At 49.4% G+C, this 24,301-nt stretch overlaps 8 protein-coding genes across 8 annotated transcripts; 5 read left to right on the plus strand and 3 right to left on the minus strand.

The window, feature by feature from the left end:
• Window positions 1–7,756: 7,756 nt before the first annotated feature.
• Window positions 7,757–8,032, plus strand: F5J12DRAFT_726892 (uncharacterized protein; the record flags this gene model as incomplete). Its single annotated transcript, XM_051741756.1, has 1 exon — window positions 7,757–8,032. A coding segment is annotated over one exon (276 nt), but the record flags the coding sequence as incomplete, so codon positions are not given.
• Window positions 8,033–9,095: 1,063 nt separating this feature from the next.
• F5J12DRAFT_897185 (uncharacterized protein) lies at window positions 9,096–13,216 on the plus strand (the record flags this gene model as incomplete). The annotated part of the gene is made up of 14 exons (XM_051748004.1): window positions 9,096–9,191; window positions 9,247–9,285; window positions 9,356–9,422; window positions 9,477–9,634; window positions 9,702–9,773; window positions 9,832–9,893; window positions 9,947–10,595; window positions 10,657–10,960; window positions 11,030–11,371; window positions 11,433–11,654; window positions 11,716–11,842; window positions 11,916–11,989; window positions 12,050–12,106; window positions 12,162–13,216. 14 exons carry the CDS (start codon window positions 9,096–9,098, stop codon window positions 13,214–13,216), a joined length of 3,324 nt encoding a protein of 1,107 aa, XP_051595712.1.
• A 44-nt stretch (window positions 13,217–13,260) lies between these two features.
• Window positions 13,261–14,142, minus strand: F5J12DRAFT_963880 (histone-fold-containing protein; the record flags this gene model as incomplete). Its single annotated transcript, XM_051749974.1, has 5 exons — window positions 13,261–13,580; window positions 13,629–13,681; window positions 13,738–13,814; window positions 13,871–14,009; window positions 14,140–14,142. 5 exons carry the CDS (start codon window positions 14,140–14,142, stop codon window positions 13,457–13,459), a joined length of 396 nt encoding a protein of 131 aa, XP_051595713.1. The 3' UTR covers window positions 13,261–13,456.
• A 201-nt stretch (window positions 14,143–14,343) lies between these two features.
• On the plus strand, window positions 14,344–16,076 carry F5J12DRAFT_859551 (peptidase M50B-like-domain-containing protein). The gene is made up of 10 exons (XM_051746810.1): window positions 14,344–14,602; window positions 14,689–14,706; window positions 14,768–14,884; window positions 14,940–15,172; window positions 15,228–15,290; window positions 15,350–15,391; window positions 15,442–15,458; window positions 15,514–15,603; window positions 15,650–15,757; window positions 15,813–16,076. The coding sequence occupies exons 1-10, from the start codon at window positions 14,525–14,527 to the stop codon at window positions 15,830–15,832; spliced, it is 786 nt and encodes a 261-aa protein (XP_051595714.1). The 5' UTR covers window positions 14,344–14,524; the 3' UTR covers window positions 15,833–16,076.
• Window positions 16,077–17,047: 971 nt separating this feature from the next.
• On the plus strand, window positions 17,048–18,152 carry F5J12DRAFT_907377 (putative casein kinase-1 hhp1; the record flags this gene model as incomplete). The annotated part of the gene is made up of 5 exons (XM_051748927.1): window positions 17,048–17,125; window positions 17,150–17,260; window positions 17,325–17,559; window positions 17,625–17,828; window positions 17,872–18,152. The coding sequence occupies 5 exons, from the start codon at window positions 17,048–17,050 to the stop codon at window positions 18,150–18,152; spliced, it is 909 nt and encodes a 302-aa protein (XP_051595715.1).
• Window positions 18,153–19,240: 1,088 nt separating this feature from the next.
• Window positions 19,241–20,284, minus strand: F5J12DRAFT_859571 (mitochondrial fission 1 protein). The gene is made up of 6 exons (XM_051746811.1): window positions 20,112–20,284; window positions 19,913–20,045; window positions 19,749–19,850; window positions 19,612–19,689; window positions 19,474–19,546; window positions 19,241–19,262 (listed from the first exon to the last, which is right to left on the minus strand). Exons 1-6 carry the CDS (start codon window positions 20,172–20,174, stop codon window positions 19,250–19,252), a joined length of 462 nt encoding a protein of 153 aa, XP_051595716.1. The 5' UTR covers window positions 20,175–20,284; the 3' UTR covers window positions 19,241–19,249.
• Window positions 20,285–20,715: 431 nt separating this feature from the next.
• F5J12DRAFT_435644 (uncharacterized protein) lies at window positions 20,716–22,991 on the plus strand. Its single transcript, XM_051739408.1, has 4 exons — window positions 20,716–21,228; window positions 21,280–21,575; window positions 21,630–21,920; window positions 21,969–22,991. The coding sequence occupies exons 1-4, from the start codon at window positions 21,210–21,212 to the stop codon at window positions 22,587–22,589; spliced, it is 1,227 nt and encodes a 408-aa protein (XP_051595717.1). The 5' UTR covers window positions 20,716–21,209; the 3' UTR covers window positions 22,590–22,991.
• A 459-nt stretch (window positions 22,992–23,450) lies between these two features.
• On the minus strand, window positions 23,451–23,918 carry F5J12DRAFT_726944 (uncharacterized protein; the record flags this gene model as incomplete). The annotated part of the gene is made up of 1 exon (XM_051741761.1): window positions 23,451–23,918. A coding segment is annotated over one exon (468 nt), but the record flags the coding sequence as incomplete, so codon positions are not given.
• Window positions 23,919–24,301: the final 383 nt, after the last annotated feature.

The raw sequence follows: 24,301 nt of genomic DNA on the forward strand, positions 1-24,301 counted from the left end.
GACCCCCAAAGCTTGACCCCTGTTGACATCTGACTCACCCTGTCCACTTTTGGATGTACTATATCAGCATCAGATCAGCACTGCCTCTCTGTCATCCCACCTTGGCCTAGAAGTGATCTCTTTGAGATGTGACATGCACAGCCTCCCCCTAATGTGATTCCAGTGCACTTTCTCAGTTCCTGACATTACTTGACTCATACTTTGACATTCTGACTGTCTTTGACTCACCTATTGCTAATACTTACCAATCTTTTGACTTTGCTTACTGATTCTTTGCTTTTTGGCTTGCTAATCCTTACCAATGCTTACCAATGCTTTCCAAGACAATTACCCATCACTTACATTCCTTACTCATCAGTTACCAATCACTTACCAAGTGTTTGCACCTTGTTTTCCAAGGGCAACACCCCTGTACTGTATATAAATCACTGTACTTAGATAATAATAAAAAAAGAAGATGTCAGAGAGCCCCTCTTGCTCACACTTTATCATCACTCAGTAATTCATTCAGCAGCTTCAATAGTTGAGACTTTATTAAGGGTCTAACTATCATCTACTTTGCTTATCCTTGTCTATCATCAATATACTTCACTCCAAGCCCTCCCCAAGCTCAGTGCAGCTTAGGACATTGAATTAAGTTGTCATCCATCCTTCTGTAGGCTGACAGCAGTCTACCCTATTGCATTCTCTTGCATTCCTGCTCCTTCTTCATCAGGAGCACCCCCAACCCTCAGCACTCATCTTTGAGTGTTGTAGCCTGCAAAAACCCTCCCAAAGAACAGGTTCTACCATCTAGGTACTGCATAGGCACACCACCACTCACTCTTTTTGTCTTTTGTGTTGGTTTTGGTTGGTTTTCACCACTGAACCACACTTTGACTCACAATGCCAAGTGTGACAACTGGAGATTCTCCTTTCTTCACTAACAAGGGATATCATCCAAACCTGTCTGTGGTCCCTGACCAGAACTTCACCTCTCCAAGGGCTCACAACTATGTCATCAAGCTCTCTGCCCTTCATGACTTCCTCCGCTCTGAAATGTCCACTGCTCAGCAGCACTACCAGGGCCCAGCAGATGCCAAACACATACCTCCACCTGAGTTCAAGGTCAGAGAACAGGCCTACATCAAAGCCAAGTACTTCTGCTCCACTCATCCTTCAGAAAAACTCTCCAAAAAGTACTTAGGCCCATTCACCATCTTGGCCAGGCCAGGTATGCACTCCATCACCCTTAAGCTCCCTGACTCTATGTGCTCCATACATCTGGTCTTCCATGTCTCACAACTGGAAGCCACAGCAGCTAACCCTCTCCCAAGTCAACAACAACCTCTGCCTCTGCCAGTAGATGTCAATGGTGACCTTGAGTATGAAGTGTCAGAGATACTCAACTCTAAGGTGGACTGCTGTCACTGCCACTGTCAACTCTTGTATCTAGTCTGCTGGGCTGGTTACAAGAACACCAACAAAGAAACCTCTTGGTTGCTTGCAACTGAGCTGGATTACACTTCTGACATAGTCTCTGCTTTCCATGAACACTATCTGCACAAACCTGGCCCATATCAACCTCCACCATAGTACTCTGCCCACATAACCTTCCTCTGCAGGCCAACTCCACCCCTTATCAAACTACCTTAAGTACTTTAGAATTTTCTCTGCTTATCTGCTTCACTTCTCAGAATCACAAGAAATGTCACAGGTCTGTTTTGTAGTAGTACAAAATATACAAACAAAAAAAAAAAAGAAAAAAAAAGAAAACTACCCTACTCTTCCATCACTTGTTCTCCACCACCCTCCTGTTCTTCTCCACCCTCCTGCTCTCCTCCAACTTCTTCCTCTTCCTCATTATCCCCCTCCACACCCTCATCCACTTCCTCATTCCTGTCCTCTGCCACCTTCAACTGAGGCCTCTTCCATCCTCTTCCTGCACACTTGAACTTGGCCATCTTGGCCTCATGCATGTCCTCCCTCCTCCTCATCTCCACCCATTCCACCCACTTGCAGTACAGCCCCCACTCATTGGCTGTCCACTCTGCAGCCTCTGCCATCCACTCTGCAGCCTCTGCCATCCACTCTGCTGCTCTTGCCATCCTCTTGAAGGCTGTCACAGCCCTCTCATGTGCCTCCACATACCTCTCCACAGCCTGCTGCTGCTGCTCCCACTCCCACTCCACCCACCAGGAAGAGACCCCTGCTCCTGAGGGTCCCTCATGTGGTGTCTCTGGCTCCTCCTTGTCTACACTGCCTACCTCCTGCTCATCATCCACTTCCTCTGTCTCTGTTGCTCTCTCCTTCCCCTTCCCTCACAACCTCTTCTTCCTCTCCCCTTGGGAACCTCCTGTCCCTGCTCTCTTCCATGAAGGCCCCACCACCACCTCTTCCCACATCCAGCTGCATATCTTCTTCTTCTTGTGGCAGGGCATGCAGGCCCTGGTCTTGCCTTGCCCCAGCCCACACTGCCCCACTGTCAGACTCGCTATACAGTGAGTGCAGGGGGCTCTCCTGGTCTCAGTAACCACCACTGAGGCCCCAGGGACCTTCTGGGCAGTGTTAACATTGTACACCACCCCACTTAACCTGAAATAAAATAAGGTCAAAATAAAATAAAATAAAATAAAAGTATAAGTCAGCTCTGCCTGATTTGCAGTAGTCTGCTACTCACCTCTGCATGGCCTCATCCTGCCAAGCCTGGGCCCTCTGCCTCTGTCTTTCTGCCTCCTCCTCTGCTGCCTTCTTCCTTCAAGCCTCCTCTTCCTCCTCCACTCTCTTCCTCTGCTCTGCCTCCAGTCTCTCCTCTTCCACCTTCTGCCTCTTGGCCTCCTCATGCTTGGCCTTGTGCTCTGCCTCATGCTCTTTCTCCCTCCACTTGGCCTCCTCTCATTGGTGCACCTTCTCCACAGACTTCTCTCACTCAGTGTCAGTGGAGTCATCAGTCAGGATGACCAGCTCTTCATCCATGACTTGGGAATAGTTGTGGATGTGACCAGGGGTTGGTTGGGGGGTTTTGCTCTGGTGCTGGGAAGGCATGGTGATGGGAGGAAAGGACAAAGGTTCAGTACCCTGACACATGTTTTTTAAGTGGTACTTCAAACTCTGATGAAGCTCTGCCATGGCTAAAGCCATCATCCTTGAGGCATCAAAATAATCTCAAATGATCAACTCATGTTGATCCCATCCCATACATGTGGCCTTCAGGGGTTCAGGCCCTAAGGGGGGGGCACTGTCATAACCATGTGTTCACTCTAAGTCCTTACTCACTCTGCACCCTCTTCCACTGGTCATTCACTCACTCCACACCAACTCCACCCAACTTCTGTCAGTTGCAAACCATCTCTGCTCTGATGGCTGTCAGACTTGTGTTGCTCTCCTACCAGACCAAATGGACTGTTCTCTGAGGGGTCATGTGACTACCTTTGGACTCCTCCCTGACAGTGCACAGTCAGGTACTCTGCAGTGTGCACACTGCATGGTCCAGCACCTGGACTGTTTCCTTTTCTGGATGTTCTATGTTACCCATTTGTATGTCCTCCATCTACCCTTCATTCGTTGTCTAGGAAGTTATACTTGAAAATCTCTGGGTCTCCATATGTCAGTTCCAATTCCAATTACTGTACCTCCATAATAGTATAAAAGCATGTACCATACTCCACTGTTCCTCAGTACAAATATCAACTTAATTCCTACTCCCTCTGTCTCTGTCTTCTGTCTGTCAGAGTTACCTCTGTCTATCTGTCTGTACTCTCCCTCTGAAATATGAGGGCTGAGATCATGCAAGGGGGTAGCACACAAGCTAAACCTGACACCCTCACTCCACTCCACCTTTATCTCAGCAGACTTCATTCCTGCCAACACTCTGCCAGTCAGAGTTCAGTTCCTTCTGTCAGACTTGCTTCCAAACCTCTCCCCAGCCCTTGCTTAGTGTCAGAGTTGGTCAGAGTAGGCCTGGACTTGACACACTACCCTCTTGCATGATCTCAGCCCTCATATTTCAGAGGTAGAGACCAGACAGAAAATTGGAGAGAACTCCAACAGACAGAAGATGGAGAGGCATGGAGTAGGAACTTAGGTGATATTCATACTAAAGAACAGCAGAGTACTGTACATGCTTTTATACTACTATGGAGGTACAGTAATCAGAATCAGAACTGACATATGGAGACTCATAAAATTTCAAGTAAAACCTCCTAGACAATGAATGAAGGGTAGACAGAGGACACAGAAATGGGTAACACAGAACATCCCAAAGAAGAAACAGTCCAGGTGCTGAACCATGAGGTGCACACACTGCAGAGTACCTGACCACATGCTGTCAAGGAGAAGTCCAAAAGCTGGACTGGTAAGGGCCACATGACCCACCAGAAGATGGTCTGCATGGTCTGACAGTAGGCTGATACCAAGTCCAACAGTAGTCAGGGTGGAGAAGACTTGCAAACAACAGAGGATGGGCAGAGTTGGTGCAGAGTGAGTGGAATGACCAGCAGAGTAGGGTGCAGAGTGAGTGGGGACTTAGGATAAATGCATGGTTGTGACACAGACTAGAAATCTAGGGTACCATAATTTCACCCAACCACCAATCGATCATCCAAAGACTCTCAATCAATCCTTCCTTTGGTGTTGCTCACCAGCATCTCCATCATCTCCCACTCTGACCTCATCATTCTTCCATTGGCCACATGCATCATAGAGTATAAATAGACAAGAGCTGTGACATCCTCCACTGCCCTCCCCCCACCTCCCCCCCTGTGCAATCCACAAGAATGGCATCTATCCTCGCATTTCTCTACTCAGCAAATGAAAACAGTGGACAATGGGTCGTAACTTTTAAGCATCTCAACAATGACATTGAAATTCTGGTCCAAAGCAACATTTTCCCTGTCAACTACACTCTTTCTGAAACTGACATCTACATCAACAACTTCCACTTCCACATCCTCTTTGACCATCACTGCCATCAACATCTCCACTCTCAAGCTTCATACCTCTTCATCCACATTAACTACCACAGCCTGCCCATTCACATTTGGTGCAAGAATGACCTCCATCACATACTAGAGGCCCTTCTCATGTATTTCCCCATCCTACCATCCTCTGTTGACTTTGTCTGATCCCACCACAGGTTAAATAACCAGTTTCCTTACTTGGGGAATCCCAACCACAATTGAGGCCCTTCCCAACATTTCCCATCCACATAGACATTCTTGTCATTAACAGACCATCCTTGTTCACTCACCTTCACTTATTGGAATTGACAATCTCTGAACTAGACTTTTTTTTCTGGATTCTTCCCAACTGCCCTGTGTTGTCCCTTGCCAACATCATACAAACTCTGCTAAAATAAAATGTGCCTCAAACAATCTCTGTACTGCACCAAAACCAATGTATTTCCAACAACCATTTCTAGATTCTAAGTGACTGCCCCCTGACCCCACCCCCTATACCATAGAATGACCTCACCACTGTTTTCAACATAAATTGCTAACCAACACCATCTCATGGCAACACACACAATGCCCCCCCTCCATCAACTGACATCTGAGTTCCCACTCCACAGCAATGCCAATCTCTTACAACTCATGCTCAAGTACTGTGATATAAAAGACTTGCTGGCCTCACATCAACATCCACCACCAATGCCAAGCATGTCAGACACTATCTGAACCACTGCCTCAACATGATCTGCAGCCCCTTCTTCCCTTGCACAGCACATCTCTTCAACATGCTCTCTGCATGCAATGCTGTTGTGTCAGGATCCACTGCCCTTTGGATGTTACTACCCACCAACTCATGCAATTGGTCATCTTCTGACCTTGACATATACATTGTGAGTCAAAGTGAGGTTCAGTGGTGTAAACCAACCAAAACCAACACAAAAGACAAAGAAAGCATGTGGTGGTGTGCCTATGTGGTATCTAGATGGTGGAAGCTCTTGTTCAGGTGGGTTTTTGCAAGTTACAACACTCAAAGATGAGCACTGAGGGTTGGGGGTGCTCCTGATGAAGAGGGAGCAAGAATATGAGAGGATGCAATAGGGTAGACTGCTGTCAGCCTACAGAAGGATGGATGATGACTTAATTTGATGTCCTAAGCCATTCTGAGCTCAGGGAGGACTTGGAGTGAAGTATATTGATGATAGACAACAATAGGCAAAGTAGACAATAGTTAGACCCTTAATAAAGTCTCAACTAACAAAGCTGATGAATGAATTTCTGAGAGATGATGAAAGGTGAGCAAGAGGGGCTCTCTGATGTCTCTTTTTTTTTCTACCTAAGTACAGTGATTTATATACAGTACAGGGGCATTGCCTGTGGAAAACAAGGTGTAAACACTTGGTAAGTGGTTGGTAACTGATAAGTAAGGAATGTAAGCAGTGGGTAATCAACTTAGAAAGCATTGTTGAGCATTGGTAAGGATAAGTAAGCCAAAAGGTGAAGAATCAGTAAGCAAAGTCAAAAGCTTGGTAAGTATTTGCAATAGGTGAGTCAAGGATAGTCAGAATTTCAAAATATGAGTCAAGCAATGTCAGAAGCTGAGAAAGTGCACTGGAATCACATTAGGGGGAGGCTGTGCATGTCACATCTCAAAGGAATTGCTTCTAGGCCAAGGTGGGATGACAGAGAGGCAGTGCTGATCTGATGCCAATATAGTACATCCAAAAGGGGATGGCAGGTGTCAGGTATCAAAAGGGGGTCAAGCCTTGGGGGTCTGTGGGGTGACAGGAGCATAGGGGATTGCAACTTTCCCCCCAACTGTCCTCTCAGTGAAGCAAATAAAACTTCATGAATGAGACTCTGTTGGAAGAGAGGATGCAGGGGGAGTGTCTTCTACTGTATCTTGCAACAAGAGGGCAAAATGTGCATCATACTCATCATGGATGTGATCAGGGAGTGGAGAACAGTAGATTATACTGTAGCTGTTGCAATTTTGGAAGAATGAATGATGGACAAGACTGGTATGAAGACATTGCAGGGAGCAGGGAGGAAGGATCCATATGCTTCTTGGACTGGAGAGATGACCTTTCTAACCAAATGACAGACCTGAGGCAACCAAAGAATGTCCTCCTGGAGGTCATACTGACAAAAAGAACACACTGTCCAAACTGGATGGGCTGAGAGGGGGCAGACAAGGATGGGATGTACCAGGATGCTTCAGGACAGAAGCTAGTAGGAATCCCTGATAAATATACATAGCCATGGTCCCTAGCAAAGGGGACAAGTGACATGATTGATGTAGAGGTGGCCATATCAGAAGAATTAGTGAAATGAGCATCTGTTGGAGGGAGTACTGTAGAAACATGTGGAGTATGAGGATCTTTCCCAATTTTGGAAGGTAGGATCACATGGCTGAGCACTATAAGCAAGTGTGGGAATGCATCAGTATCTGCAGAAACGGGGGAGATATGTCAGAAACCAGAATGCTGTACATGGGCACTAAGAATTTTTATAGGCACTTAACCTGCTTCCTTCTCTTTTCTTTGGCACTGATGACTTGTTCTTGTGTGAAGGATGACTGCCAATGTTCCTGGCTGTCTTTCTTCACATTAGGGCACTAGTCTTTCATCTCCATTCATCAGCATTGTCCATGTCCAAGTCACCAAACACCTTTGGTGTCTGACAACATCCCATATAACAGCCAACCACAACCCTACAACCTTCTATGCAAGCACCACTATAACATTGTATGTGAAGGCCACACTAACCACAACAACTACTCCCCTTCCACCATCTTCACTGTCACCACCTTCAAGAACAGGCCAAAACACATCAACATTGTAGTGTCAAAAACATCATCTGCCCTCTCTCCCATCTTTCAATTCCACTCTACTGCTGTCATGAATTTCTTCACTGCTGACTCCCTGTTCTGTGTGCACCCTACCCTCACCCTCCATCACCATGCACTAATCAATACCACCAGCCTTCACAGCTGCACCCTCACCCCCAGCCACATGCTAGCCCTCTTCAAATACAAATTGCAAGGGTTCCATTTCATACATGCAAAGAAACCCTCCATGCACCCTTTGTTTGCAGAAGTTGAGTAAGATCACTAAATGACAATGGCTGGCTATATCACTCAACTTCATGACTGTCCCCCATCACAGCACTCTGCCTGTCACCATGTTCTACTGCTTGAGTATTGTAGATGCTGTCTGGATTCTCAGTGGACATGTCTGTGGCTCCATCTCATTATGCATCCCACCTATCCTTCACACCATCATCAACAACTTGTAAGACATTTTCCATGTATCCATCTAACAACATCTCACCCCTTCCCCCAGCTATGAAATCTACCACCCAACATAATCCTGCTCACAGAAAGGTATCCTTTGTAGTGTGAATTATTCACACTGCAATCTGCCAAGAATTTGTGTAATTCTGAACTGATAGACCATATTTTCTGTATTTAGTGTACCAGTAACAGATGTAACCATTCTAGAGATATTTTCTAAATGTTCCCAGCCACCTGCATCCAGGGGCACCCGGAGGGCTAATATTATGACACCTGGACACATTAACAGACCAACATGGGCACTGACAGCAACTTCCACATAATGCACAAGTAGGGAGGTGCAGATATGTAACCCTGCAGGTGTTCAGATACAAATAGACACATAAGCACAGTTCCAAGGCCAGCCAAGTTCACACTACTGGGAACCAGTGGGCTCAACGGGTATGTAATGTCTTGCATGCAAATCCAGGAACAACCAGTGTTGGCATCAACACCGCTCCGAGACCTATCCGTTGGTGCCAAAGGCGAGGACGGCTGAAGAGCAGCCCGTGTTCGGAATCAAAAGTCACTTTTCTTGTTCTGAGTTCTTGGTGGAAAATGTTCCAGATCTTGCGTTGTTAAGACAGCCAGGATCTTTGCGGAGCCGCGACCGTAAAAAGCTCGGAAACACCCGTCGGCGTCAATGCCACGGACAGGACACAACCGTCGCTACTGACACTGGCTACTGAGCGGGGTGTTCAGTGGTGTGCAGAGAGATACTTGAACTAGGAACCGGCACAGCCCCGACAACGCTAAATCCGTTGAGCACGGTGAAAACCCTCTAACACGCCGGAACACCTCGTGTTCGAACAAAGACACATACTTTCATCTGAATCATGGCAGTCATATCGCTGCCTTTAACTTTCGCCAATTCGTTTTGGACCCAAGACTATCGCAAGGGTCTCGAAGTGTTATATGGCAAACTGGAACAGGTGTGCCCACCCCCGGTTCATATTGTTCTTGCCCTCTTTTGACTGGTTGCGACAGGGCATCGCTGAGAACGACGAAATAATCACTTTTATTTTGGTGAGACGGCTTCCTTCTTCTGCCGTTCGCTCTCTTCACTCGTACTGACCATGGTGCAACTCCTACACAGGCTCGTGCTCAGGCAGAGAACCAGATTGCCAATGCTCTACTCAACCCACCAACCATCGGCTCACCAGGTACGTCTGCCACCCTTAACTCCCAACGTAACCGTTGACGAAACCCTATTTCAGGCACCGGCTTTAACAGGGATGACGGCGCGTCACTGCTCATGACATTCCGCGGCTTGCAGGACGAATCGGTTGCCCAAGGTAAAGTTCACAAAGAAATTGCAAACGACCTTCAAGCCCTCGTTGCGGAACCGTTCAATAGGTGGGCTCAGACGTACAAGGTATGGTATCGCATGCCGGTGATGTATGCGGTAACGAATATGTGCGTGCTCACATCGATGAATTCAGGAACAACTGTCGTCTAGTAAAAGCAAAGTGTTACACAACTGGGTGCACGCTTATGAGGATGCACAGAAAGAGGTTTGCACACCCTGCTCACGGGTAATCCCTATTCTGACACTTCGTCGCCAACTTGTAGGTTATCAAATTGAAAAACTCATATCTAACCAAAACCCGTAAAGCAGACGAAGCTGAGGATGAGTGCGTTTTATTTCTTGTTCATCATCTCCGTTTGCTCAACACGCTACCTTCAGAGCGCGGTTCGCACCGGGAAATGATGTGAGCGACCACTACACAACATCTCCACACCTTGCGCCTCGCGATACAACACGCACGCCCCAACGCTCCGCAACTGTTTCCGAACGAATTACACAGCGCCTTAAAGAAATTCAACGCAGAGCCGCAGGGTCTATCAGCTCCGCCACGAACGAATCTGACGCCGGCACAGACGTCACCGAAGGGGAGAAAGAATTCCCGAAGGTGGACAAAGGCAAAGGAAAGGCCACGGAACTGTCCTCACCACCTCCGATGTCCCCTCCGTTGCCACCTGCCAAGCTGGACACATCATTGCCACCGCAGCCCTCAACTAACCCAGTCTCGATCATAATGGCCGGGGTTTCATTCCCGCCTTCGGCTTTATCGACTTTACTCACCCGCGCTGCGGCTGAAATGCCCCTTAGGCCCGTGCGGTTCCCTCTTCTCGGCGAATACCCAGATTGCTTCACCGGTGCTGAGTTTGTAGAATGGCTCAACAAGAATGTTCCTACGTTTGAAGGGAACCTCGATATTGCGGAAGACGCTGCGAAGGAGTTAACTGAGCGTGAGGGCTTGCTGCGTCGTGTTGGAGAATTTGGCAACGAATTCGAACATGCGGATGATAGTTATTATCAATTTAGACCCAAGGTAAGCCTTCGTCCGCTCCTTGATCCAAACGAATGCTTGAATTTTATGATTTATTTTTAAGGCATTCGATCTGGAGGGCAAGGCTCCAGAGACTGTCAACCCACCGAAACGAAGCCAGATCGCGGATAATATAATAAAGCGGTCCAATAATTTGGTAAACGTTGTGACCAAGGCTTTGAACGCAACTTCCCAGAACGAGCCTGCATACGTGAGGTTACGCCAGGAGGCGGAGGAGGCTGACAAGATGTATCGCGTTGCGGTGCGCAAGTTGGATAGGCAACGATTGGGTTTGGAGGAGCGAATTGAGGAAGTGTTGAAGACGCTTCAGAGAGGCGAGGCGGAACGTTTGAGGGCTGTGAAAACTGGTCAGTGTTTCTTCTGAGTCCTGTGTACATGCGATGTTTGCTGATCCATTCCATCGGAACCGCATATAGTTCTCCACCAATACCAAGGAACGCTGGCCAATCTGCCTAAAGCTCTCGAACCGACTCTAGAGCGTTCCGCAACATTCATTACGACTTACCAGCCCGAATCGGATTTGACAGCGCTTATTGAACAATACCGTACGGGCCCATTCCGACCTGTTCCCAAATTGTACGAATCCGTCGCACATGATGAATCGGATGTCGTTTTCGGTATTGATCTTCGCAAGTGGGCCGAAGGCGGCTGGTCTGCGCTCACTTCCGGCGAGGAGAAGAAAGATTATATTCCTCCTGTACTTACTGCGCTTTTGGATGCGTTAAGATATGCATATGGGAATCTCCCTAATGATGACGGTATGTCCTTTCTTTCATGATCCTGCTCTCTTCACTCACGAACTGACATGATGTCATGCAGAGAGACGGAAATCATGGATATATGATGTCCCACTCCCAGCCCTCCACCATCTTCGCGAAAGCTTGAATGCCATTCCACCGGATCAGCCTTTCTCACAAGAGATGCTTTCTAGATTCGACGCACCTATTCTGGCGGGATGTGTGAAGCTCTGGGCGCTTGAACTCGATCCGCCTCTAATGTTATGGGAGGGCTGGGACGAAATTAGGAAGTTGTATCCGACTGGTATGTCTGCCTTGTTCCGTACGTGTAAGGTGCTTGACCGTGATTGGGATGTGGTCGATAGTTGGGTCCACCAAACTCGACGACGAGACGTCAGAACAGCAACATGTACAGGATTTACAAGCTGCTTTGCTGCGCGTTCCAAAAGTCAGCCTCTTCGTCCTCGACACCATAGTCACACATTTGCGCAAGTGAGTGCAAATCTCGTATAATGGAACCATCGTCGTTCCCGGCGTGCTTACCGCATTCTTTTCGTAATTGCAGACTCATCGACACGACCAGTACAGAAGAGGATGATGATATGTACATTGCGAAGTTAGCGTTGTCGGTTGGCAGAAGTGAGTGTTCTGACGTCCGCCATTTGGATTTACTTTATTCCTCCTAACCACTGCGCACAGCGATTATTCGACCCAAAGTCGAGACAGAACTTTCCATTCAAGATCGTCACCCAACGTGTATGTCTCTCACACTAATATCATTGACATCAATGACGTTTGACCTCCGTCGCAGTGTTCCTTATTGACCTTCTCAAAAACTACGATTCTATCCTCCCTCCGACGATCGAACGAAAGAAACGCGAATCGGAGCGGCGCGTGCCCATTAGGAAACGCACTGCTCCCGTGGATATGCGGATGAGTAGGGGCAAGCTTTCGGTGGGGAGTCCGTCGCGGGAAATTCTTGCGGCACAGGAGCTTGCGGCGCAGAAGGCTGCTGCTACTATTACTACTCCAGCAGTAGTGAGTGCGGTTGGACCGGGTGGCCCTCCGGCTCGGGTCACCGCAGAGCCGGAGTCCTTTGAGCCAGAAACGGTCCCTGACACAGAGACGGAGATGGAGGATGTCGCTCCGGAATCGGAACCTGAGCATGAGAGTGGTCCTCCACCAACGACCGCAGAAGATCCAAGCGCGCCACCTCGTCCGACTTTCAAAGAGCCCCCTCCAGAACTAGACGATCTACCTCCCCGCCCATCATTCAAAGAACCCCCTCCAGAACTCGACGATAGTCCCTATACTAAACCTTCGTTCGTATCGCCTCCCCCATCGCCGCCAAGGACAACGCTTCCCATCGCGGACGACAAACCCGTCTCTCCAGCCGTTGCGGTGACACCTGCGACACCACAGAATCCAATTAAAGCTCTGAGGCGTCAATCAGCAGTCCGATCCGGGAGCTCCTCTCCCGCTCGTTCTCCCTCTCCGTCAACAGGGAGTGGTGCGGGTGCGGTAGCAGACGATCAACCACTCAATCCCGGTCGTTCAGGTTTGTCGAGACACACGTCGGGACAGACTACTACCATGCGCGGGCCTCGAATCTCTCGTGGTCCCAGGGCCCCAGGTGGAGGGAGCGTTAGCAGTATAGTCGCGAATCTTAATCGGACAGGGGCTACTTCGCCGCCACCCCGGTCGTCGTCGCCGGGACTTAAGAGGATGTCGGGAATTGGTTCTGGCTCAAGACCTTCGTCGATGTTTGGTGGGAGCGGTGTACAGGGCCGTGGTGTGGGCATGCGCGGAGGGTTTTCAAGGAGAACAATGGCGAGTGATGTAGAGGACGAGGTGGTGAACAAGTAATCACATTGATGGGGGAGGAGATCTGATGCTTTCTTGGACAATTTCCATTGCACTTACGTAAGTTTGATATTGATTCATGCGTACGTTTGCTATATCAAAAACTCAAGTTCAGTATGTTCACCCTCGTATGATGAAAATATATCCTTCCACTCTGACGAGAACATGGCCGTTACATGAAGTATACCGTAGATTACCAGAATAAAGTACAGTGCAAATACAAAGCCAAAACACAACGGGAATCTAAACCTCTTGCGAGGCACCATCCTTTTTGCCCTTGTTCGACTTCGAAGGCAAGAGTTCGGGGTTGATAAAGGGAACGACACCACCCTGGCTAATAATAACATCTCCAAGTAGTTTGTTCAATCTGGGAACAAGTGAGCGCGAAAAGCAGTGCAAGAGTGTGGAGACGCACTCTTCGTCATTCCGGATGGCTAGTTGGAGATGACGAGGGACAATACGTTGTTTCTGGAAAAGGTGTCAGAGTGACTCCGAAGGGTGGTGTGCAAGTGCAAGGTACGGACCTTGTTGTCACGCGCAGCATTACCTGCCAACTCGAGAATCTCAGCAGCAAGATACTCCAACACAGCAGCCAGATACACTGGTCCAATACCGGTGAGCTACGCCCATCCGACCCAGCCCCTTACACCGACTTACCGGGTGCTCCCGCGCCGACACGTTGTGCGTAGTTGCCCTTTTTCAGGAGACGGTGGATACGACCGACTGGAAATTGGAGACCAGCCTTGGTGGATCTCGACTGCGTCTTGGCATCGCCACCGGTTTTTCCAGAAGAGGACTTGCCACTGGAGCAGGAGGTCACAGAACCATTCCAAGGCTGTGGGGGAGTTCCAACTCACGCTTTTCCCTTTCCGGACTGTTTGAACTGGGTCAACAGAGTGTAATAGGCATAGAGACGGCATTCGTACCATGTTTTCAGAGTTCGGCGAGGTGGTAGTGGTTGAGAGTGAAGAGACCGATGTCTCGACGCGCTCAGCGCGACCAGGTATTTATTGGTCCACCACGGATCGGAGTTCAAAAGGAAATCCACACTCAACGCGTTTCTCACGTGACTGACTGACGCGCCGGCCCGAATAGGACTCTTTTTCCCACGTCGGAGTCTGCATCCGACTGTTCCATTCCAGGGCAAGTCGAGTTGAACGGAGGCCTTGAGGTGAGCACGAGGGGTTCGCAAAAAAAGAAAGGAAAATAAAGAAATAAGTGAGAGTCACCGCCATTTCCCCGTCTTCTCCGTTTCAACTCGTCGTCGTCGTTGAAAGTTGAACCGCTCAGCGGCAGTCAACCTGCCAATCCATGTCCGAATCAGGTCCACCAGCAGGCGTACTACCAACACCGGCGACAACGCCGCCGCTTGTTCCAACACACGATCAGGTCGGTGTTAGGTCATTTTCATACCCTAGTATTGCGCGCTAAATTCAAATGCATGGGCGTGGCCTCCCCACCCGGGCTCACTCCAGGTGGTCGTTTTGTATGTTGTACGTTTGACTCGATGGACAGTCAATATTGGATTTTTGACATGGCACTGCTGGAACTTAGACAGTGGTTTATGCCGTCGTTATTTTTGGGATATGGAATATCCCCGGCGCACGAACGCTCATCAACCCTCTCAAACTGTTCACCATCGGTTGGCACGAACTATGTCATATCATCGCCGTATGTCCCACTCGAACCTTTGAACAACGCGGTGTTCATTCTCCGTGTGCGCTAGGCTATACTCACTGGTGGTACCATCCTCTCTGTGACAATAGACCCGTTTTTGGGAGGCGCAACTCTCATAGAAGGTGGTAAACCACCCGTTATTTTATCCGCCGGATACATTGGTTCGACTATTTTCGGTGGGGTTTTCATCCTTGGCGGATTCGATACACTTGTTGCCAAGATTCTCAGTTTCGTCCTCGGAATCGGCTTGGTAACACCCCTCGTTCTCGTTCGTGATAAACTGTGCGTTATCCGTACGCTCTTCGATAGCGCACCAGCGTTCTTTACCTGCTTACAGGACGATTCTACTGACGGTGCTCTATGAAGGACTTCTGGTTGGGTTCTGGTTTATCGCGCATGCGTAAGTCCTCGTGTCTCCTCGAGGCATTAAGGCGTGAGACTTCATGCCCTGCGATGTAGCCAGGCTTTGCGATGGTATTGCCTGTTTGTCGGTGTCATGAAGTTAGTCCGATCTTGCACTTTCTATGCTACGATCTAACTCGACTCTGTAGCGTTTTCTTCGTGATCTGTGAGACAACCAGATCCCTGCCGTTGTGCATCGGTTTTCGTGACTTGTGCCGCAGGGGATATTGCCGATGATAAGTTCTTCCGCAAGGCCAACGATTCAGATTGCACCCAGTTTCATATCATGTTCCCACGTCTCCCTGCTCATTGTAAGATGATTACGCACGTCTCTACGTTCCTTGCTGACGTCTCCAGTTTGGGCTTGCGTATGGATCATTTTCGAGATTGGTATATGTATTGCATTTCTGTTACTTGGTATAGTATCCTTCAAGCTCTCCGACGGTGATATGGACACGCAAGCGGGTAAGAAAATCTCTGGGACTATCGGCCCTTGCATTATACCTGACGACATCCAAAGCTGTTTTCCTGCCTACATGACGCATGTTGACGATGAGGAACGTTTCAAGTCACGACATACCCAACTGCCACGTTGCACTCACGGACATTTGTAGCACGGGAACAGCGTCTCTGTATCTTTTTGTTACATCACCCCGCACGTATCTATCGCTGCATTGCATACTTGTTCGCATTCTTACCACACTTAGTGATACTGATGACTACCGCTTTGGCCCATCCGCTCAGAGACTGTTGCATAAATTAATGTTACTATTCACGTTTCCCGTCTCGAGGACGGAGCCAGCCAAGAGTCATCACGGAGAACGCCTACAAGACACGACAGACTTTCAAGGTCACTTGCCAGCCGAGGTACGGGACTGTTATGAGATAAATCAACAGATCGTCGACGAAAGATACCCTTGCATCTTTACAACACGCCGTCAGACTCAAACTTAACATGATATACCCCTTTGAAACCAGCCCCCGGTGCCTTTCTCTTGGCTCTTCAGAGTTCTCATGACAAAACCCAAGGTCTCACGCCTGACATATACACACCTGGAAATAACCTAAGGAGAGGCAACCGATGTTTACGATGATCATACTTAGATGATTACAGCCTCCTAATTTTCATGGATCCAGTGGCACTAGTACTATCGTGCGTAAGGGCTACTATTCTCACCGCCAACGAATTGAACTTATCACGGAATGGTAACGAGAATGCATCATGAGGACGAGGCTGGTGAAGGGAGTCAACGATGGGATACTTTGTCAAGAAACTTATCTCAGGAGACTTGCAGTATGGCAGCAAGGATGCAAATCAGAATTTTCACTGGCATACTGTAAGTTTCTCGACAAAGGTGTGCATCCTCACAGGCCTCACCGTCGAATCAACTTGAATGACCGATGAAGCAGTTACAGGGGGCAAGCCAAATGAATCAACAAACTATTAGTCAGCTGGGCTTGCACCGCTACAGGGGACATACTATCTTATCTGACTTGGAGCTCGCTTCGAGTGCATCACTTACATCGAATTACCATGACGCTTCGCTCTGCTAGTGCCCTGCGATACAAACTCGCGCCTTATGGTAAAGGAGTGCTTGGAAAGTGTTCCTATGTGAGCTCAAGGGCCACGTTCGTTCCCGTGGTTCACATCACTCATCGATATCGATCATCCTGAACGATGAACAGAACATTGTGTATAGGGCAACTGAAGAAGGGTCTGTTAAAACCGTGGCCCTCAAAAAATCGTGAGTCTCCATGACAGTTAAACGACCCACTCTTCGACACGAGGCCCGTTTACTGGAATTGCTGAAGGGTCAAGCTGCTATCCCTGCCGTGCATGGATAAGGTCATTTGAAGCATTTCGAGTACATGCCATCTACGGAGCTTCTGGGACCAAGTGTCGCACAGCTGCAGGGGGATGGTGCTGGTGTAGCGGTGAAGATCGTCATTCGTGTCGTGGATCAAGCAGTGCGTTGAATCTCGCTCCCCGCTTGATTCATGCCATGTATGCTGAACGGCGCAACGTGCGTAGCTCGCAGCGCTACAGCACGTCCATTCTCTCTGCATTGTGCTTCGCGACATCAAACCCGAGAACTTTCTTTGCGCACTTGATGATCCATCGACGATCAAACTTATCGACTTTGGTATTTCCAAGCCTTTTTCCCGTGACCAATCGGCTGCTCATAGTAAGTACGATCCACTCAAGGAACGTCGACGCATCGTTGGATCTCTTTACTGGGCAAGTTTGAATTCTCATAATGGGGAAGGTCGGTGTACATCATGTACTTTGCGGAAGGGTCATTCTTTCTAACTCGTATTTATCACGCTATAGATCTTTCTCCACGCGATGATACCGAATCTTCGGCCTTCATCGCTCTTTTCCTTCTCCGCGGCAACTTGCCCTGGGAACCTCGCCCACGCTTGGAGTCTCGATTGCGCTCACAGGAAATCGTCCGAGCCGTGAAATCGACCTGCCCAGGCCCAGAGTTCTTTGCTGGTTTTCCAAGTGAATTCGGCGAGCTGCTTACTTACAGCCGTTCCCTGACATTTGATCAGTTTCCCGACCATGTTGCACTCAGGAACTCGTTTGAGTCTGGCTGGCAGGTTGGGCTTCTCTCTCGACAATGGTCCACTCGACTGGACACCTTGCTGCCCCCAAACTACCAACCCCATTCCAGATGAATCCATAGTCTCAGTTCCTGATGAGGACATGGACGGCGATGGTGACGGTGATCTCGAGGAGGACAGCTACTACGGGACTGATGTTGACATCTGGGACCGCAGAGGGGAGCGAGACAAAGACGTGACCTTGCCGCTCGATAGCACCACCCCGCTGATTGAAGAAGTAGAAAGGGATTGAGCCATTTTAAACCTCGCGGCAAGATAAGGGCCACGGACCTACTCCTACCTTTGCCTCCAGTGTCAGTGTCAATGCAGAAGTGCAAGCAATGTTTGGAGCTCTTTGATGCCCGGTGATATCATGCACGCGGAAATCCTCGTCAGCAAGTTAGACCTTGCTGATATGAACTCGACAACCTTCACATTACAAAGGTAAGTAGAAATGACGCTTGAAAGAAGTTAACAAACATTTTGCCCAGGATGGGAAGAAAGTTAGATGCATCTGTGTCGTACTGCGCAAGGACAGAACTAGCATTCAAGTTACCTATTTCGCGACTTTTAGGGATTCCACCCTACTACCTCCCGCTTTGGACAAAACGACGTGGTATCCAACTTCTCCCGCGCTGAAGGAAGGACAGTATCCGCCGCTTCCAGTGTGGAATGTGCACTGTCCACGGGCATAGTGGGTTTCGCTCCGAGCAGTGCATATAGTCACCCAGCAACAAGTACGCTTGTCTGATGCGACTTAGCGCGCGCAGGCGCTCACCTCACTTCGAGGGACTGACAAAACTATCGTAACAAGTCAACAAGCTTCGTGAGACCCTCCCTGCGACCTCAGTCAACGCCATACTATCGCAAATGAAAGCCTGATCAAAGGTTCAGGTGAGGAAAAAACCCTCTATGGATACGTGTCCCTGTGAACTAGTTCCCCAAGTTGGTAGCAGTTGGACCCGGAAAGAGTTAGAAGTTGTCAAATAAGGAAGTCTGTAAAGAATTGTTGTCTATGAAACGATAAGCAAGTGAAATGATATCCTCACCTAGAGGATCCTATGACCATGCACTCCCAATCTTACGCTTCTTTTGTTGCAGCATCTCTGCTGGAACAAATTTGGAATACATAGCCCATTAAGTACTTCATCACGAGACGGAATCTGACCTGCACAGCTGACTGAGCACCTGCATCGATCATCTCACCTTCACATGCGCACTCCTCAGCGACACACTCCTTTCCGCTTCCGCTCTCAATCGTCGGGTTTTGACCTAGGGGAATATTGCTGAAAATTACTATTCGTGTTTTGTATTCCAAGGACAGAGCGTGACAGGATCCCAAAAAACATATCAAGGAGATCGCCTACTCGTTTAATCATGTCACAGCGATCGAGGCCGTTCATCAACATCATAGAGATACGATTCAGAATCATTATGAGATAAATCAAGGGGTACGAAAAGGATACGAATAAAACCATGGAGAGGAGTGTGTAGAGTGGTGCAGATTGCATGGGAGTAAGAAATACGAAGAGAACGTCAGCACGATAATTTCGCATCATTTACGAGTGGCTCGCCGTATAATGCCCGCTAGGAGAAGCGTCCCCAGTGCCACGACCCCCCCTGTGAGAGCCATGCCCACGTATCCCTCTTCGGAAAAAGATACGTCCATTAGCCAGTCGTGCCAAACGCAGACGGTAACGGTGATAACGCACCTCTGGTAACAGCCTGGTCAATCAGAGCAGAGAGACTCTGGGCTTGGAGATTTTGGGGCTCTTTCCCCAATAATAGATCTGCAGACGAGGGAGGTGGGCGTCAAATCACCGTGGAAGAGGGATGGAGAAGCGCTGACCATTGAAACTCTTCGCATCCTCATAGTTCCCCATCTTGTAGTACCCAAGTGCGATGTAGTACAAACATTCTCGGCGTCGTCCCGCCTCTGTCCTGTAGATGTCTACACATACCGAAGTAAGCGACCCACCGGTTCCTTTTTTTTTCTCAACGAAAAGAAGTTACCCTGTAACAACCGCACACCCTCCACTTGGTGGTCGTGAACGGGGCTCTTTACCAGACCCCATGCATAGTTGAACTTAGTCTGTACGGTGACGTGGGACTGAGCGAGTTCCTTCTGGTATTGCGATCTGAGCACCTGGTAAGGAGCAACAGCCACCACGTCAGCTCTGGAAGATGCAGTGTGCAACGGGGTGATACAAACCTCTAGCTCGTCGTACGAGAGAGAGACTTGCGCGTCTGCTGCGTAGGGAAGATCTGTGGCCATGGTGTAGTGTTCGGAAGGAGAAGTACTGCGGGTTCCTGGAGGGGCTAATAGCAGGCAGTGCCAGGGGTCTCCCGGGAGTTTGTGTTTGCAACTCCGGGGGCGGGCGTCTGAGTGGCTTCCAAGCAACTACCAACCCCACTAACGGCGAACGACGATGATGGCAGACGTAGGAGGTAAGTCGATCCAGTTTTTATGGACACCGCGTACTCGGGTTCACAGAGACAGTCAAAGTTGGCTTGTACTCGAAAAGAGGCGACGGAGGTACTTGCGACCTTTTTTTGTGGCCGTCACTTTATTTTGCACATTTTTTTTCTCCGTCTCCTCTCTTTCTTTTCGTTGTTTCCATGGATCAGGCGGCATACTCATGCTGGTGCATCGTTGCTCTTTGTCGCACTGCTACGCTTTACCGTGCTTTTCATCTAGCTAGCTAGCCTCGTGGGACGTGCCACCATGTCCCTCACACACACCTTCCGCACAGCCCGACTCTGCTGAATCCAGCCCACCCAGCACTACTTATGACGCAGATTCGCTCACCACAGATATACTTTTTTTTTTCTAGAACGTTCACACCGAGACGACCGGGACCGTCGGGGCAGGCATGGCGAGGACGGTCATCGTGATAGAGACAGAGAGTACAGCCATGGCCACAGAGACAGGGATCGTGGTGATAGAGACAGAGAACGAGACAGAGAGAGGGATCATGGACATAGAGAAAGGGAGAGGGGAGAGAGAGACAGGTACTCCTCCAGGCGGGACGACAGGCGCCGAGATTTTGGTGGCCGTGGTGAAAGGGAATTCGACGATCACAGGCGAGATGACGATAGACGTCCCAATTACAGACGCGATGAAGATCGTGGCGGTCATCGTCGTCCACGCGAAGAAGGTTCACCGCCCCGTCGCGGACGAGGTAAAAAAGACGCCGGTTCCCCTGAAAGGAGATCCCCTACCCCAGAAGGATCCATTCCATTGTCTCAGCGCAGACGCAAGGCTTCGGGTTGGGATGTTCATGCTCCCGGATATGAACAATATTCCGCCATGCAGGCAAAACAAACAGGTTAGTTTGTCTTCTCTGGTTGGCCTGTCAGCTACTGAACTGCCTCCCCAGGTCTCTTCAATCTTCCCGGGGCTAACCGTACCCAGGTTCCACCCATTCTTGGTATCCCAGGTTTACCTCCCCCGATTCCAGTCCAAACGTTTGGAATGGGCATCGGCAGCAACCCTAACTTGTCTAGGCAGTCTCGTCGTCTTTATATTGGCAGCATCACACCAGAGGTCAACGAACAGAATTTAGCCGACTTCTTCAACAGTAAGATGATCGAAATGAGTATCGGTACAGGCGGCCCCGGCAAACCCGTACTTGCAGTACAGTGCAACTACGAGAAGAACTATGCATTCGTTGAGGCAGGTCTCCCTTCACTGTATCACGTACTAGTATTCACGTCATTGGCAACCTAGTTCCGCAGCGCTGAAGACGCCACGGCAGCAATGGCATTTGACGGCATCATTTTCATCAACGGTCCACTTAAAATTCGCAGACCAAAGGATTATGGTGGCCCAGAACAACACTCGCCTGGTATTCACGTCCCAGGCGTCGTTTCCACCAATGTTCCAGACTCGATCAACAAAGTTTTTGTCGGTGGTTTACCAACTTACCTCAACGAAGAGCAGGTACAGGAGCTGCTCAAGAGTTTCGGCGAACTCAAGGCTTTCAACCTCGTCCGCGAAAATGGCAACGGCCCTTCAAAGGTGTGTGCTTTGGGTGTTCTGGAGTACGAGTGCTGACGTTCGTAGCAGGGATTTGCGTTCTTCGAATACGCGGATGCATCTGTTACTGACGTCGCTATTCAAAGCTTGAACGGCATGGAACTCGGCGACAGATACCTGGTTGTGCAGCGGGCTTCTGTCGGTGCAAAACCAGGAATGCCCAATCTTCCATATGATCAGTTCCCAGAGATACCACGTCCCATCATGCCAGCAGGCGAAAACAACACGGCAGATGCACGCATTCTCCTCATGCTCAATATGGTGGTGCCAGAGGATCTCATGGATGATCAAGAGTACGGTGATCTCTACGAGGACGTCAAAGAGGAATGTTCCAAGTACGGTGTCGTCGAGGACCTTCGTATTCCTCGGCCCGTCAAGAAAGACAAGTCGAAGCAGACACCTGGCGATCTGGGTTATCAGTCTGCCCTGGATGCCCAGCGCGCAGATGAGGCTGCAGGTGTTGGGCGTGTATACGTCAAGTACGCATGGGGCCATGAGGCGCAAGCGGGACTCAAAGCACTTGCCGGACGGTCCTTCGCGGGTCGTTCTATTATTGCAACTGTCTTGAACGAAGACAGCCAGACGACGCCGCCTCTTAACCTGATCTTTGCACCACAGCCTGAGGCTCCGCCTCCTCTTCCTTCGTCTTAGTTGTACCGATGTCCTCTCATCGGCTTGCAGATATTTAGCACTTGCACCTGGCTCGCACGCGTCCACGCTGACGAACAGGCAAGTGCTGGTGATGCCGATGCTAAAAATTAGCTATGTTTTGATTCCATCTACGTATGTATGTCGTGGTACCCCTTTCTTTCTTCCGATGCTTCTATTTGTCTTCTTCGCGTTGCCTCCTGCCGCCGTGGCACGATGGTGCGGCAGTTTCTTTACAGCCTTACAGCCCAGGTCGAGATCGAGATTGTATAGTGTTGCCAGTCTCAAGTTCTATGGACTTTTTGTGATGCCGACGGTGCGTAGTCACTGTGAGTTGATGACAGTAGCGACAGGGTAGCAGCTCGACAGAAAGTGCCCCGCGTCATTTGGCCCCATCGGGAGGCAGTTCAACGTTCAAACACGACGATGGCCACTTGGTGCGGGCTTGTTGCATTGCTATTCGCTTCTGTCGCATGGTTTGCTCAAGGACAGCAGTTAGTACATGCAGGTAGCAGCTCGAGGGAACGTGGACTTTAGGCCGTTACATTTTGTTCAAGAATTCTTTCGTGCTTGATTCAAGGAATGCGCGCGCGGCTCGTATCAAGCGTGGCGACGGCAACTTCTCTGAAACGTTTCACTGTCGTGGCCACACATTCGACTTGCCTTGCCGTTCGCGCGCTGGGGTGACATAAATACCTCTGATACAGTTAATTATCTCGAAGTTCACGGTACGCCATCATTTATAACGGACTTGTTGACTCCGGATCATTGAGGCTTGTCAAAGGGGACTGCATACCTTATGTAAGCATACTTGGCCACAATAGGTAATTTTTGGTCGAGCGCAACGATCGACCAAATATGGACTCAACTGCTGACCACCGAGTACTGCCTCGTCCAAGCCACGCCGTCGTTTGCATACCATTCAAATATGTATTGCACGTACTGTACCATTGCAATGTGATTTCTGTGCCAATACCCGGCAACCTTGGGGCCGGGTGAAGGATACCCATGATTTCTGAAGTTTTCCGAGCTGAGCCTGGATGCCAATCTACATATGAGCAGCTGTATTACCCATCTTCCAGCGTTTTCACTCAAACTAGACAGGGGTTGCACGTCCCTCCCTTCGATCGTTCCACCTCTCGTCGAGCTATGATTCACAATGTGAGAATGGCGGTCGAGCCCATGTATTATCAATGCGGGAGAGAGACACACCCATGCTCGTTTGCAGTCCCGATATGCCTGGAAAAAATCCTCGCATTTGCCCTTGTCGTACTGGTTTCTGTCCATGCACTTCAGCGAGGCTTTGGCGGCATCTTCACATGGGCTGAGATGGAGACGTGGTTAACTGGGTTGAGGATGTGCGAAGTTAGAGAAATCGTCGCACTCGGTGTGTTTGCTGTAGGACGTGCGGGCCTAATAGCAAATCGCATGAGTCACGACCGTGTGTTCACCTAGTCACCGATCAGAGATGAAACTAATACCGAGAACTTTGCGTGGTAGTCTTTTGGTTTGGCGTTGGCCTCCGGTGGGGGGAGTTGGTCCGCGTCTGACCTGGTCATGGCTGGCCCAGGAATTTGCAAAGACGCGAGCTGGGCGATCACGTCGGATTAGGACATTATGTCACTCGGTGGCGCATGAAAGCTGGAGAAACGAAGATTGACTTGCATCCCCAGTGTCCCCTACAGAGTCTTTGGACGTTGCTTGCCAGGGGCCAA

Source organism: Pisolithus orientalis, assembly GCF_024613125.1.
Source record: "Pisolithus orientalis strain OTSU chromosome Unknown F5J12scaffold_49, whole genome shotgun sequence".
In the NCBI taxonomy this organism is placed as follows: domain Eukaryota; kingdom Fungi; phylum Basidiomycota; class Agaricomycetes; order Boletales; family Pisolithaceae; genus Pisolithus; species Pisolithus orientalis.